Below are 13208 nucleotides of genomic sequence, written 5' to 3' on the forward strand. Positions count from 1 at the left end.
GTGGGAAGACAAAACCACCGCAATCATCAGGCACTGCGAGGACACCTAAAAGGTGAAAACACTGCCCTTTTCCCTAGTATACCCCGCGGTGGGGGGGGAACAATTGACTGATTTGAGTGGAAATCAAAAGTGAGCAGGCAAGATTGTTTTACAAATGGGATGGTTTATCACAATGTCATTGTACAAAATGTACTTACACTGAGAATGGCTCCAAGACTTTTCTATGCACATAGGTAAACACTCATCATATTCATAAGCCAGATGCTGTGCGCATATTAATACATTTGGCTTCATTTAGAATGAAACTTCATAAATAAGTATGCGCATATTTGATATTTCTTTATCTCCATTTTGCAAAATTGAAATCACATGATTTTATCAAACGAACTTGTTTTGCTTGAAATTCTACGTGTCAAATTAAACATGCTACCCACGGTAAGATGACAATAAATCCGTTTGATGGTGGTAATCATTCAATGGCGACCTTATTGATAAATAAAACACGTATAAAATTCCCATCATCAGCATCCGGAAGTAGTGATAACATGTACATGTGTGAATCATTCGGCCGCTCTGATCAGAGAGAATGAGTCAATACAGTAGACTGGTACCCGAATTTACTTTTCCTCAAAAACACAGTTATAACGTTATACAGGTACGCGGCATATGCATTTTATTTTACATTAATAGTATTGAAACAATCAATACCAAAAATCATGCTGTATTTAAAAAAGTGCTAAGTGCCATGCAATGATTAGTTAAAAAATAAACATTATATTTGAAAAGAAAATGTCACGGAAACATGCAAATTATGTCGAACAAAGAACAGCCCTGTTAATAAATTAATACCAACATTCTATACAAAGGATAACAATATTTTTTTTAAAACCAAATATCCTGGTTGTTTACTATTTGATTCGGTTTACGTACCCACAAGACATTTCGAATGCGCGACGGGCACCGTGGTTAGCTGATACTGGTCTCTTTTCGGATAAAAGAGAAAGCGGCTACCAGTCTATCAATAAAGAGCATTGAACGGAAAAATGTCGATGCATACGATGTTCATATTCTTATTGCATTTAATCTGACCGTATGCAAGAACATTCAGGTAGTTAACCCGATTAACTCACTCGCTATGTATCCATTTCTTGTGCTTTATTAAAAGAACATACAATTAGCTTGTCTTGTTAGGAGAACTTTTTTTATTGGATGTTTTCATTGTAATCAGTTCCGGTACTACTTTGATTATTCAAATTCGCTAACGGCAATCCAATCAAAATACATCGTATGAATACATTATGACAGTGAACCCCCAGATGCGGCTTGAGAATGCAGATATCGCATTTACGGCTATGAACTAGGCCACAAGTGCCCTAGTCCAAAAATCATGCAAGTGTCATTGTCAGACAAAAATCGTTCTTAAAATACTATTGCAACATCCCTATAATTTTTTAGGAAGGCCTCAATTTTGAGACATTTATAGTAGTCCTCATTTTTGGAACAGTTCAGGAAGGCCTCAATCATGAAACATTTCAGGAACCTAAATTTGGGGACATTTCACTATGGCCTTAATTTAAGCACATTTGAGAAAGCTTGGAATTACAAACTTGTGAGAAAAAGCCTCATGTTTGGTACATTTGAGGAAGATTACAAACTTGTGAGAAAAGGCCTCATGTTTGGTACATTTGAGGAAGATTGGAATTACAAACTTGTGAGGAAAGGTCTCATGTTTGGTACATTAGAGGGAGATTGGAATTACAAACTTGTGGGGAAAGGCCTTATGTTTGGTACATTTGAGGAAGATTGAAATTACAAACTTGTGAGGAAAGGCCTCATGTTTGGTACATTTGAAGGAGATTGGATGTTTGGGACATTTGAGGAAGATTGGATGTTTGGGACATTTGAGGAAGATTGGATGTTTGGGACTTTTGAGGGAAGGCCTCATGTTTTTGTACATTTGAGGAAGATCTCAATTTTTTAGGACATTTGAAGAGGTCCACAATTTCAGTGAAATTTTTGAGGAAGATTTTTAAAGGTAAAATCATTTGAGGTGATGTTCAGTGTATCATTCATGATAAAATGGACATGATTAAAAGGATTACTATGCGGTATGCTTTATAATTGTTTTTGAAGTCATATTTTGCGAAACCACTTCCATTACTATAGAAATGCACAACAATTGTTTTTGGAAACTTCAACAGATGTCTCCCAATGCATGTCTCATTCTGTTCCACAATGTTTGACCTTTAGAGATATAGAGCGGAATGAGGGTGTAAAATTGATAATGTGAATTCAGGACACAAATGTTAAGAAAATCATTGAAGGCTTGTACAAGAAACAGAAGGGATATGACAGGGAGTTACAGGTAGAATAGTTTGTTAAAATCCTTTAAGGGATTTCGGGGACACAAAATCTATGGCTAAATCTTTGACCTGAAACTTTGACCTTGACCTTGAGCTAGCATGCATGGAAAGTGAGTTATGCACTTCTTCTGTATGTGGGGAATATTTCACCACAGTTTCATGAAAATCTTACATGGGGTAATAGACATACAGCGTGGACAGGAAAGTTTGACCTTCAACTTTGACATTGAGCAGGCATTCTTGGTATGGCAGATAGAGGGACATACATGCTCAAAGAATATCACTTCCCCTCTAAAGCATCAAGTTGGTGTTAGGGGGGACATTTTTCCAAAATAATTTAACCCTTCAAAAAACACAAACCAGTATCCAAAGTTCCCGGATTGTTTGTTGTTTGAGAGTTAGCAAAAATTTCATCTTTCTGCAGTTTTCTAGTCCGTGGAGGAGCTTTTGGTGATTTTTCCATTAGATTGCCTTGTGTTTTACTGTCAGTTTCTGGAAGATATGAAAAAAAAATTGATTTTGTAGTTGTAGTTTCTTTATTATCCCCAGATTAGAAGAAATATAACAGGGAGACTTCTAAAAGAACATAAACGATGATGTAAACATCTTGATCCGCTTTTATCAGTACAAAATGGCCAATATGGCCCTATATTGCTCACTTGAGTATCTGAAGATATCTCCATGACAGTAATTAGAGCCAAAGAGGCTTTGGTTGCTTGACAAAAGGAAGTTCTATTTAAGTTAGCGGAGGGTTTTGAGGTCCATGGTTGCCAAGGAATGTGATGGTAAATAAGGAAGCAAGTCTTGTTGATTTAGCCACTGGGTACTTTCAAAAAATGTGGTTGCTAAGAACGTATGCACAAGGCGGCAATCAATTAGATTTGCTTGTGTGGTATGATAATTATTGTCAATGAACTGGCTTAACAGTTTGAGCAACCATGCCATCACTTAAATTGCTGTCTTTAATTGGTCAGAGTACAAAACGTCAAAATCGTATCATTACACTTATAAATCTCAATGCATTTTGAGAAGGCCTCATTAACACAAAATATTTGCTCTACTCGAAATGTGTTAATAAATCAGACAACTAAAGATTGCTTTTTTTATTGCTTTTTTTGTCTCCCCTATCGTGAGGTCCAAATTGTGATTGACATGAAATTTGTACTTTTCGACTGAGGACTAACCAACATACCAAGTATGAAGTTCCTGAGTGCAAGCGTTCTCATGCTATTGAGAGGAAACCCTTTTTCCACCTCAAGGTCACCGCAACCTTGACCTTTGACCTTCTTATCTCAAAATCAATAGGGGTAATCTACAAGTCATGAACAGCTGGCATACTAAGTATGAAGTTCCTGGGTGCAAGCGTTCTCAAGTTATTGAGCAAAGACAGTCACCAATCACCTCAAGGTCACCATGACCTTGATGTTAAAGTTTTTGTGTTCATGGTCATTTTGACCATTAGTTTTGTCCTACTAGATATAGGATTTAGTTGCTGGTCATGAGCAACCTCCCTTCTAAGTTTAAGGAAATGTAGTACCAAGCAAACAGAATTTTGACCTCTTGACCATGCAATCAATACGGGTCATTTGCTCGTCATGAACAGCCCTTTCAAGTTAAACTCAAATTATCAAGCGGAAAAGCTTTTTGTGTCCATGTTGACAGTGACCATGACATTTGACCAACTGACCTCATAATAGTTCCTGCCAAGTTTGGGGACTGAAGGGCAAAGCATACTCTAGTTATCAATCAGACAAGCTTTTTGTTTTCAAGTACACAGTGACCATGATCTTTTACCTACTGACCACAAAATAAATAGGGGTCAACTGCTGGTCATGAACAACCTCCCTTCTAAGTTTGAGGCCCATAGGTCAAAGTTTTGTTGTCAAGGTCATCACAAGCTTCGACCTACTGACATCAAATTCAATAGGACTCATCTTCTGGTCATGACAAAGCTCCTTATCAGCTGACATATTCATTACAAAAACCTGATTCAAACATAAAAACTTACATACTCAGGGTTTTCATTAAGAGCCTGCTCAAATTATCAACAAAAAAATCATATTTCTTATTTACTAGGGATGGCAACGAGTAGTAAAATTGGTACTCGTGTACTCGAGGGTCGAGATGATCGAGACTACACTCAATAATGAACAACATTCAGAATTACAATAAACGAAAAATATCTATAAATTGTTAAGCTGTTTACGAAATTCTATTTAAAATGACAGTTTTTCATACTGAAATATTGTTGTTTTCCTCATTAATATTCATTTTTCCATAATCAAGATATCCACCTATCAAGTGTGATAATCATTGCAAAAAATACGCCCATTCAGGAATCATTGCACGTAACGGTCGTTACTAATTCGCTCGTCAACGTCCATTGTTTGGTGAAAACACACTAATTGGTAAACAATACAATTGTGTAGGAGATGAACCGCTATCAAAACTTTGCTTATTGACATCAGTGCTATAAATTTTGAAAAATTAGGGCCCTTTGTTGACAGTTTGCAACTATCACAACAACTGTCAAATAATTTATTATTACAGCTGGGATTAGAGGGGCCGTAAATTGTCGGCTTGGAAACACGAATGATCTGATACTTACGTCTGTTAATTGTGAATTTGGTGAATTTTATAAAAAATCAAAAAAATCGAGTACTTGAGTAGTGATTTGATACTCGGGTACTCGGATGATTGATCAAGTACTGGAGTACTCGGGTACTCGTTGCCATCCCTATTATTTACACATCTGTTGCATATTTTTTGGCACCAAATGCTTTTTTGTGTAGAATAAACATCGAATAATATATAACTTGCGAAAAAAAAAGAAGTTTTATTCAGATTACTTGAAAATCTCGACTGCTAGATACTTGGGGTCCAACATGCCTTGGAAGTTCACAGCGCCTGTTTAAGGGCGTTCTTGCCTTGTTTTTCTATGGAAAATCCCCAAACACGTCAATAGTGATTTTAAACTACCAATGATAATTACCAAATAATTATATCCTATTGATCACACGCGAATGACGTCACAGGCCATACTTCAATAATGTGTCAAAAAGACTGATTTACAATGAAGTAAACAAGTGTCTTGCTTAAACACATATCATCTGTCACTTCTGTTTCATAAAATGGAATGTAATCCGGCAATAAAAATGTACACTTACATCTGTTTATCAAAGTTAGTATTTTGTTATGAAAACATTGATAATAGTAATATTGTATGTGATATGACCCAGTTTCACAGCTATTAAAACCTGTGTTCTCTCGATCCCGAGATTTACACAAGAATGCTGCCATAAATGCCCATGCATTTCAGACCTGGATTTCTTGTCTTGTACTCGTAGTTTGATTGTATTATTACTGAATTCTTGTGGGCATTTTTATAGCGATTCTTACTAATTAAGTAGTAGGGCAATTAATCTAGTGCGATGTCGAGTTCATCAAATCCATTCCCTATGCTGTTTAAACCCTTGCTAGAGGCTGAACCACCATTTTTTTTCGAATTTACTTATTATCAAATTCAACTTCATTCATTTTAAAATCAACAAACGTGCAAAATTGATTTATTACAAATTTATCTGAAATTACACCCCCAAAGCCTTGATTCTCGCTATTTTGGCCTTCTCAAATTATATTAGGGCCTGCTCAAATTTTCCTTAATGAAAACCCTGGATACTCACTTACTCAGTTGTATTCTTGTGTGGTGAAATTGTGTTTCAAATGATTGCCAAATATTATTTAGTAACTCACTACTAAATGTCTCAAGAAAACTTCTAAGCAATTTCTGATGCATTGCTTCAATGCTTAACATTATCATTTATCCTTTTAACTAATTCAATGCTGAAACCATAACTCATCAATACCTTAAACAACATTCAGGAACTGGTCAATAACTGTACCTACTATCCACAAACTTAAAGTGATGATGCCCTCAAAATCAAAAGGGGTTTGCTGGTCATGACCAAACACCCTATTAAGTTTGAGGAACATAAATTATGAGGAACTATACTATAGCATTTTGTTTTCATGGTCAACATGCCCTCCACCTTTGACACAAACATTTGGTATTCAGTAGATAATAGATATGGCAAAACATTTGTAAATTGGGCCGATTTCACTGAGTCCAAAGGGTAACGGCAATCAAACAATCAAATTTTGGATGGTTCTCATTAACATTCTGAAACAACTATTAGCATCTTTCCATACCAGACTCTGTGAATCTGCAGCTAAAGGATCTCCAAATGTTTTACCTTTGTTTGCATTTTTCTTTTTCCTTTTTTTGTTTCTTGGAGGAAGTGATGGTGGCACATCATCTTGCTCGGATGCTCCTTTGAATATAATAATAAACATAAACCTGTTAATACTGCAAGTTTTTTTGTAAAGTGTGAACCTAGATAAGAGCTGGTTAGCAAAAAACATATTTTGAAAAGAATGAAAATGCAAGCGTTAATTTTCTCTTTAAATATGGGATTACAATAATCTAATTTGCTGCTGTTAGGAGGATATGCTTACAAGATTAAACAGAGACTATTATTTTTATACTGTACATTCAAAAAAAGATTGAGCTGAAACAATTTTTCATATTAAACTGCAATGCGGAGGAACTCGAAGGATTTCCAGCAAGGGTAACAGTTTTATCCTCAGAGGAAACCCATGATCATTGACTATATCTCTCGGAGTGAGCACGGAAAGTGGGTCTCACTCGTAGAATGTACTGTAGTTATTTTTTATAAACAGTAAAAACCAGTTGGCTCCATATTCGCTTGGCTCAATAATACCAATTAATGTTTACTATATGTTCATAATTATAAAATTTGATTGGATGGCTTGAATTTGCCAGAATCGATTATTCACAGTCCCAGTAGAATTTTACACTTTGATTTGTTTGTTTGGCTTGATTTCGCACAAGGCGGTAATCAATTAGATTTGCTTGTTTGGTATGATAATTATTATCAATGAACTGGCTTAACAGTTTAAGCAACCATGCCAACACTTAAATTGCTATCTTTAATTGGTCAGTGTACAAAACATCAAAATCGTGTCATTACACTTATAAATCTTAATGCATTTTGAGAAGGCCTCATTTACACAATATAGTGCGCTCTACTTGAAATGTGTAAATAAATCAGACAACTGAAGATTGCTTTTATTATTGCTTTTTTTGTCTCCCCTATCGTTTGTGATTGACATGAACTTTGTACTTTTTGACTGAGGACTAAGCAACATATCAAGTATGAAGTTCCTGAGTGCAAGCGATCTCATGCTATTGAGAGGAAACCCTTTTTTCACCTCAAGGTCACCGCAACCTTGACCTTGTTTGAGGCCCATAGGTCAAAGTTTTGTGGTCAAGATCATCACAAGCTTCAACCTTCTGATATCAAATTCAATAGGACTCATCTTCTGATCATGACCAAAGCTTCCTACCAACATTCATTAAAGTGGCTGTCTCACAGATGATAAAATAGCGAAAAAGAGAAAATTGTCGAAAAATTACATAAACTTGGCATCGATGTGTACAATGCATTGAAACTTACTAACTGAAGTACCACATAGTTTACAATTTTATTCAAGTTTAGCAGTTATTTCGTATTTTTCCATTAAAAAAGATTACTGGGTATGTCTACCAGGTAGAATTAATTCCTTATGCGTGATTGGCTAGTCGGTGTTATCACATGATATAACTGAGGTAGGTTTATAGCTTAACTATGTCACGCAATTAGAATAAGCCTTAATAGCTCAGTCAGTAAGACGCTGGACTTTTATTGAAAATCATCATGTCTGTTAACAACATACCTGTATCTGGTTGGTCTGTTGAATCACCAGTTCGACCTCCTGTGGTTCCAGGATTGGTACTTAAAGAACTTGGCATTCCATCACTTCCACTCGGTTTTTCACTGGTTGGCTTAGGGTGTTCTTCTCTACCCTCTTCCTCTTTTGTTTCTGTCAGAAAAACAATCACAGATTTACAATTATTGTTCTATGATATTTTACAATCAAACTCACTTACTTATAATATATTTCAGTTTAATTCATTTTAGTTACCTTCCTACTTCTCATTTTATGTAACAGTAAGGTACTTCGGGACCAATCATTCTACCCACCATGCGAATTTAGATTTTGGGACATAGGTTACTGGCACATTACAGAAATGCCCTTATATTTGATAACTTATGTTATAAGGTTTTATGTTTAGATGATTGTTTTAAATTATTTCAGCATTTATCTGACAATGACATTAATGTTTTGCAATCAGGTGTACTTTGGTGTGTATCAGGCTTAAGTTCTTTCTCAAGTCCATTTCTGTCTTTTTCGTCTGTTGTATCTTGGCTCTGGTTTTGTCTCATATCTGGTAAATCACTCCTGCTATGTTTTGTACTTGCCTCTGCTCCTGAAACAGTGAGTCCAGCTTAGTTGAAAAGGTAAACTTTGGGAACATTTATGTAAGCAACCAATTAATGTCCATCACGAAATTATACAGAGAACTTTAAATATCACAGTTAGGCAGAAAATCAGGTCCCTTCCGGATAATGTAGACATGAAATTAAAAAAAAATTGATCTACATACATTTTGCATGCACAAGGATCTGTTCTTACTTATAGACTAAAATTCATATTACAGGCATTCACGCAATCGTCAATTTCCAGGTCAAACTAACTATTGATATTTATAAGGCTTAATCGGATTACTGCTGCCCTCACCTTGTCATACTCCATTTAACATGAAAAGGTATTGAATCCAAGTCCACATGCATTCATATGTCCACAGTTATCACAAGATTATCATAGCTCCCCTGATTTATTAGATATGTGTATTATATCAGTGTGCTGCTTATATTCTATAAAGATGAAGAGGGAGGGGCATTTATGCTAATATGAACAAAACCTTCTTGTTAACAGAAAAATACTGTGCAGTGTACATACATAGTGATGAGTCCCTATGCCAAAAAATATGTACAGAGAGCTAGAGCATTATAAATTATCAAATTACAAGAAACTATTAATGGTAATATAAACAGTCTGAATTCATCAACATAACTAACATATAACAATATCATTCAACGAACCGTTAACATGCTCCTTTACATCTTTTTCAACAAAATTCTTCATATCAGAGAGTTTTGTTGAAACTTCTGTCAGCTTGGGATCTAAGCTTTGTGCAACATTCCCTCCATCACCTGAACCTTCTGTTGTCTTAAGTTCTGAAGTTGGTGCAACATTCCCTCCATCATCTGAACCTTCTATTGACTTAAGATCTGAGGTTGGTTCAACATTCCCTCCATCACCTGAACCTTCTGTTGACCTAAGATCTGAAGTTGGTGCAACATTCCCTCCATCATCTGAACCTTCTGTTGTCTTAAGATCTGACGTTGTTTCAACTTTCCCTCCATCACCTGAACCTTCTGTTGACTTAAGATCTGAGGTTGGTTCAACATTCCCTCCATCACCTAAATCTTCTGTTGTCTTAAGATCTGACGTTGGTTTAACATTCCCTCCATCACCTGAACCTTCTGACTTCATGGATTCCGAACTTGATGACACATTCCCACCAGCAGGTGAACCTTCTGTTGTCTTGTGATCCGAACTTGGTGCATCATTCCCTCCATCAGCTGAACCTTTCGTCTTCTTGAGATCTGAACTTGGTGCAGCAATCCCTCCATCGGCTGAACCTTTTGTCTTCTTTGGATCTGAACTTTGAGCAAAAATCCCTCCACCAGCTGAATCTTCTTTTGTCTCCGAGTCTGAACTTTGTGCATCATTCTCTCCATCACTTTGAAGGTTAGTGACTGGTGCATCAAAAGATAACATTGAATCTGTCAAAAACGTTTTTGTTTTATTTTTTAAAAAATGCTTTTTAGAATACCTTAAACCAATACGTGACCAAATTTCCGAAAAAATACAGCAAGAAAACTAAAACTAGATTTGATATTATAAGACCCAAAGAACTTAAGACCTATATAAGAGAAGGGCAATAAGTTGGGGTAACATTTAGGCTCACATTAATGCTTTATTGCAGAGTTTCTGCCAGGCTTTATGGCTTGTCGGCCCCGACGTGCCTTCCTGCCGCAAGGCTTATACTGACACACGTTAATTGCACCGACATGCCTTAATCCCTGCAGCGTCAAGCCTTATCAAAACAGTAATCAAAATTGACAATAAACAACTTAGGCTTTTGTAATAGTTGACTGAAAGCAAGAAGGCGTGTCGGCCATATAATGATTGTATTTATCTTTAAGGATGGCTCATTGCAAGAAGGCATGTTGGGAATATTTCGCTTAATCATTCATCCAACCACTCCCCAAATCCTCCCATAATTAACTGGAATAAGGTGTGAAATACAATGGATCTTTATCTTTCCTATCAATAATATTATTGGCCTTCAATTTCAAATTAAACGATTATGTGTTAACTGATGGAGATTTGTAATAGAACGCAAATATTTCACGCCACACACAGCTTAGCACCATTCTACAACATTCCATTAAGTTGAAATTTTGGCCAAGGATTATATCTTTAAAATACAAGTAAATCTAAAATATTTCACTCATGTGGAAGCAGAAAATAGCACAGTCACTTATAGACTGAGAAATTATACTCTCATACATTTTCTGTCAAAAAAAATATTCAGAAATTAATGTCATTTTTTGTTTGCTTACATCCTATGGAGACCAATATGAGAAACTCGTTGAAGTCACGTGATTCCTTATCTAACATTGCAATTTAGTAACAGAAGTGAAGAATGCCAATTTCAGTTAAATTTTCAGTTGTAAGTTAACATAAAAAACAAATCATGCCGTCATTCCTAAATGCAAACTCCTTATGCTTCCTATTAGTCAGGCAATCTCATTGTTCTTCAGGAAAATACATGCACGTGCATGCAGGTGACGACAGCCAGCGTGAATGTGAAGCTCACAATACTGTCGCCATAATTTATTTGAATATTGAGGTCTATTTTCATACTTGATAGTCTCCTATCTGAATTAATAAGTGTTCCACTTTATTACTTCATTGCAATTAATACTAATTTAATGATGATCGTATGATTCAGGTGATCCCGGCTTTTTATGTACAGCAGACTCCTGGGAGGCCACGTTTAACACGTTTCACTTCCATGGGAAATGGTTTAGTAAAATCTTTCTATGAATACAAAAAATAATGAAAAACAACAATTTTATGGTTGGACTTTGTAGCAGGCAAGTTTAGCTAAGAATGTAGAAAATTGCACCATTTGCACTACAATTATTAAAAAAGTCTCAACATATAGGGTGGGGACATCCCTCACAAAACCCACCCCATTAGTCAGTCCTGACAAGCCTTCAGAAAATCCTGGCAGAAACCCTGTTTACTGTATTTGACATTATCGTAAATGATTGGTTATTAGACGCACTTTTTTTCCTCAGATTTCCATGTAAAAAAATGCCTGCATTTTACAACCAGTAATAATCTCTTGACATTTTTTTTGAGGTTGATTTCAAGCCGAAATTAGCTCTTCAGAGAAATAAATGGTGAAAAAACAAGTTTGTTTAGATTTATGTAGAAAGTGATGTCACTCGCTTCATCTCGATCTAGTTTATACGGGTTAAAACGGCAGTTGAAGATCGGGATACGTTGTATCGTAAAATGTTTATTATTTTAAATTTACATAATTGTACGAATAAATTTATTCAATATTATTTTGTATAAATCATAATTAAACATGCATATAAAGAAGCATAGCTGTGCACTGTTGAAATATTTTTTGTCAGTGGTAAGAATTTTTTTTGCCTGTGTCTTATAACCCCTATCGTCTTATAACCAGTCATTTACAGTATCATGTTATGTTTTGTTTTAATATCTCATACGTAGAGAACAGTCAGTGTGATGTATTGAGTATTTACTCAGTCTAGAAATGGCACATTAGTTTGTGTCTTACCTTTCGATTCACCTTGGTCATCCCCAGGCATGGCATCCTTTGTTTGCGTATCTTGGTTTCTCGGTTGTGAGTACCCTATTTCTATTTTTGGGGTTTCTGGCAATACTCTAATTTTTTGTGTATGGCTTTCTTCTTGATTTGTTTTTGACCCTGATATACACAAAAAAATCATGACAAAATAGATAAAACAGATAACATGTTAAGGAAAAATGGCAGCACTCAGCAAAATCCACAAAAAAACAGGTGGTTGGTACTTGGTAGTGTACCATGATCACGTCAGACCTTATCACCTTCCAAGCAATTTCAACCCATGATGTTGGTTAAACACATAATGCCCTTAATTAATACAACTCATTTTAATCAACTCTTACGTATTTGGAGTGATATGGGGGCAATCACGATACCAATACCAGACAATTGTCGACAATATATGCCAAAACTCAGCAAATATCAACCAAACTCGGCCAGTATGTGTTTCCTCTGTTTTGATTGGTAACAAAACTCGCAAAATATATGGTTTGAGAAATGGACCATTTCCAATGGCTATTGAAACTCGCCTTATGTAAGAAATATGCTGAAAATTATTTTAATAGGTAGCCATTTTGTTTTCAGTTTTTTTTCAGACTGTTTTTAGAATTTTGTCTATATTAAAAACACTTGCTTCATATCAAGTTTTGCGTATGTCAACCCATACTTTAGACATTTAGTTTCAACTGCTTCTATTTTAAGTAACACTGACCTTGACCTCGACCAACGGGGCCCCAATTTCAATGAAAGACTGAGTTAAGTTATAACATGTCAACCATAAGTAAATCTATTCTTTTTCAGCAAAATTTCTTTTTTTATTAACAGTGACCCTAACTATGACCCTAGGAGCCTATGAAAAACACAATCCCTTTTCTATTTATAGTTACAGTAACTTTGACCCTATG

At 35.6% G+C, this 13208-nt stretch overlaps 1 protein-coding gene across 6 annotated transcripts in view; it reads right to left on the reverse strand.

Annotated features, from left to right (window-relative positions):
• Positions 1 to 13208, reverse strand: part of LOC128211426 (uncharacterized) — a 104860-nt gene that overhangs the window by 57785 nt on the left and 33867 nt on the right. For 3 of the 6 annotated variants that reach the window (XM_052916202.1, XM_052916204.1, XM_052916200.1), the window contains 6 exons: positions 12277 to 12426; positions 9431 to 10177; positions 8626 to 8754; positions 8160 to 8306; positions 6617 to 6694; positions 2724 to 2855 (listed from right to left, as the gene is read on the reverse strand). In XM_052916202.1, coding sequence (XP_052772162.1) covers positions 2724 to 2855; positions 6617 to 6694; positions 8160 to 8306; positions 8626 to 8754; positions 9431 to 10177; positions 12277 to 12426 — 1383 coding nt within the window. The remainder of the gene's footprint in view (positions 1 to 2723; positions 2856 to 6616; positions 6695 to 8159; positions 8307 to 8625; positions 8755 to 9430; positions 10178 to 12276; positions 12427 to 13208) is intronic. The other 3 variants (XM_052916201.1, XM_052916203.1, XM_052916205.1) reach the window with 3 other exon arrangements.

Source organism: Mya arenaria, chromosome 12 (assembly GCF_026914265.1).
Source record: "Mya arenaria isolate MELC-2E11 chromosome 12, ASM2691426v1".
Taxonomy (NCBI): Eukaryota; Metazoa; Mollusca; class Bivalvia; order Myida; family Myidae; genus Mya; species Mya arenaria.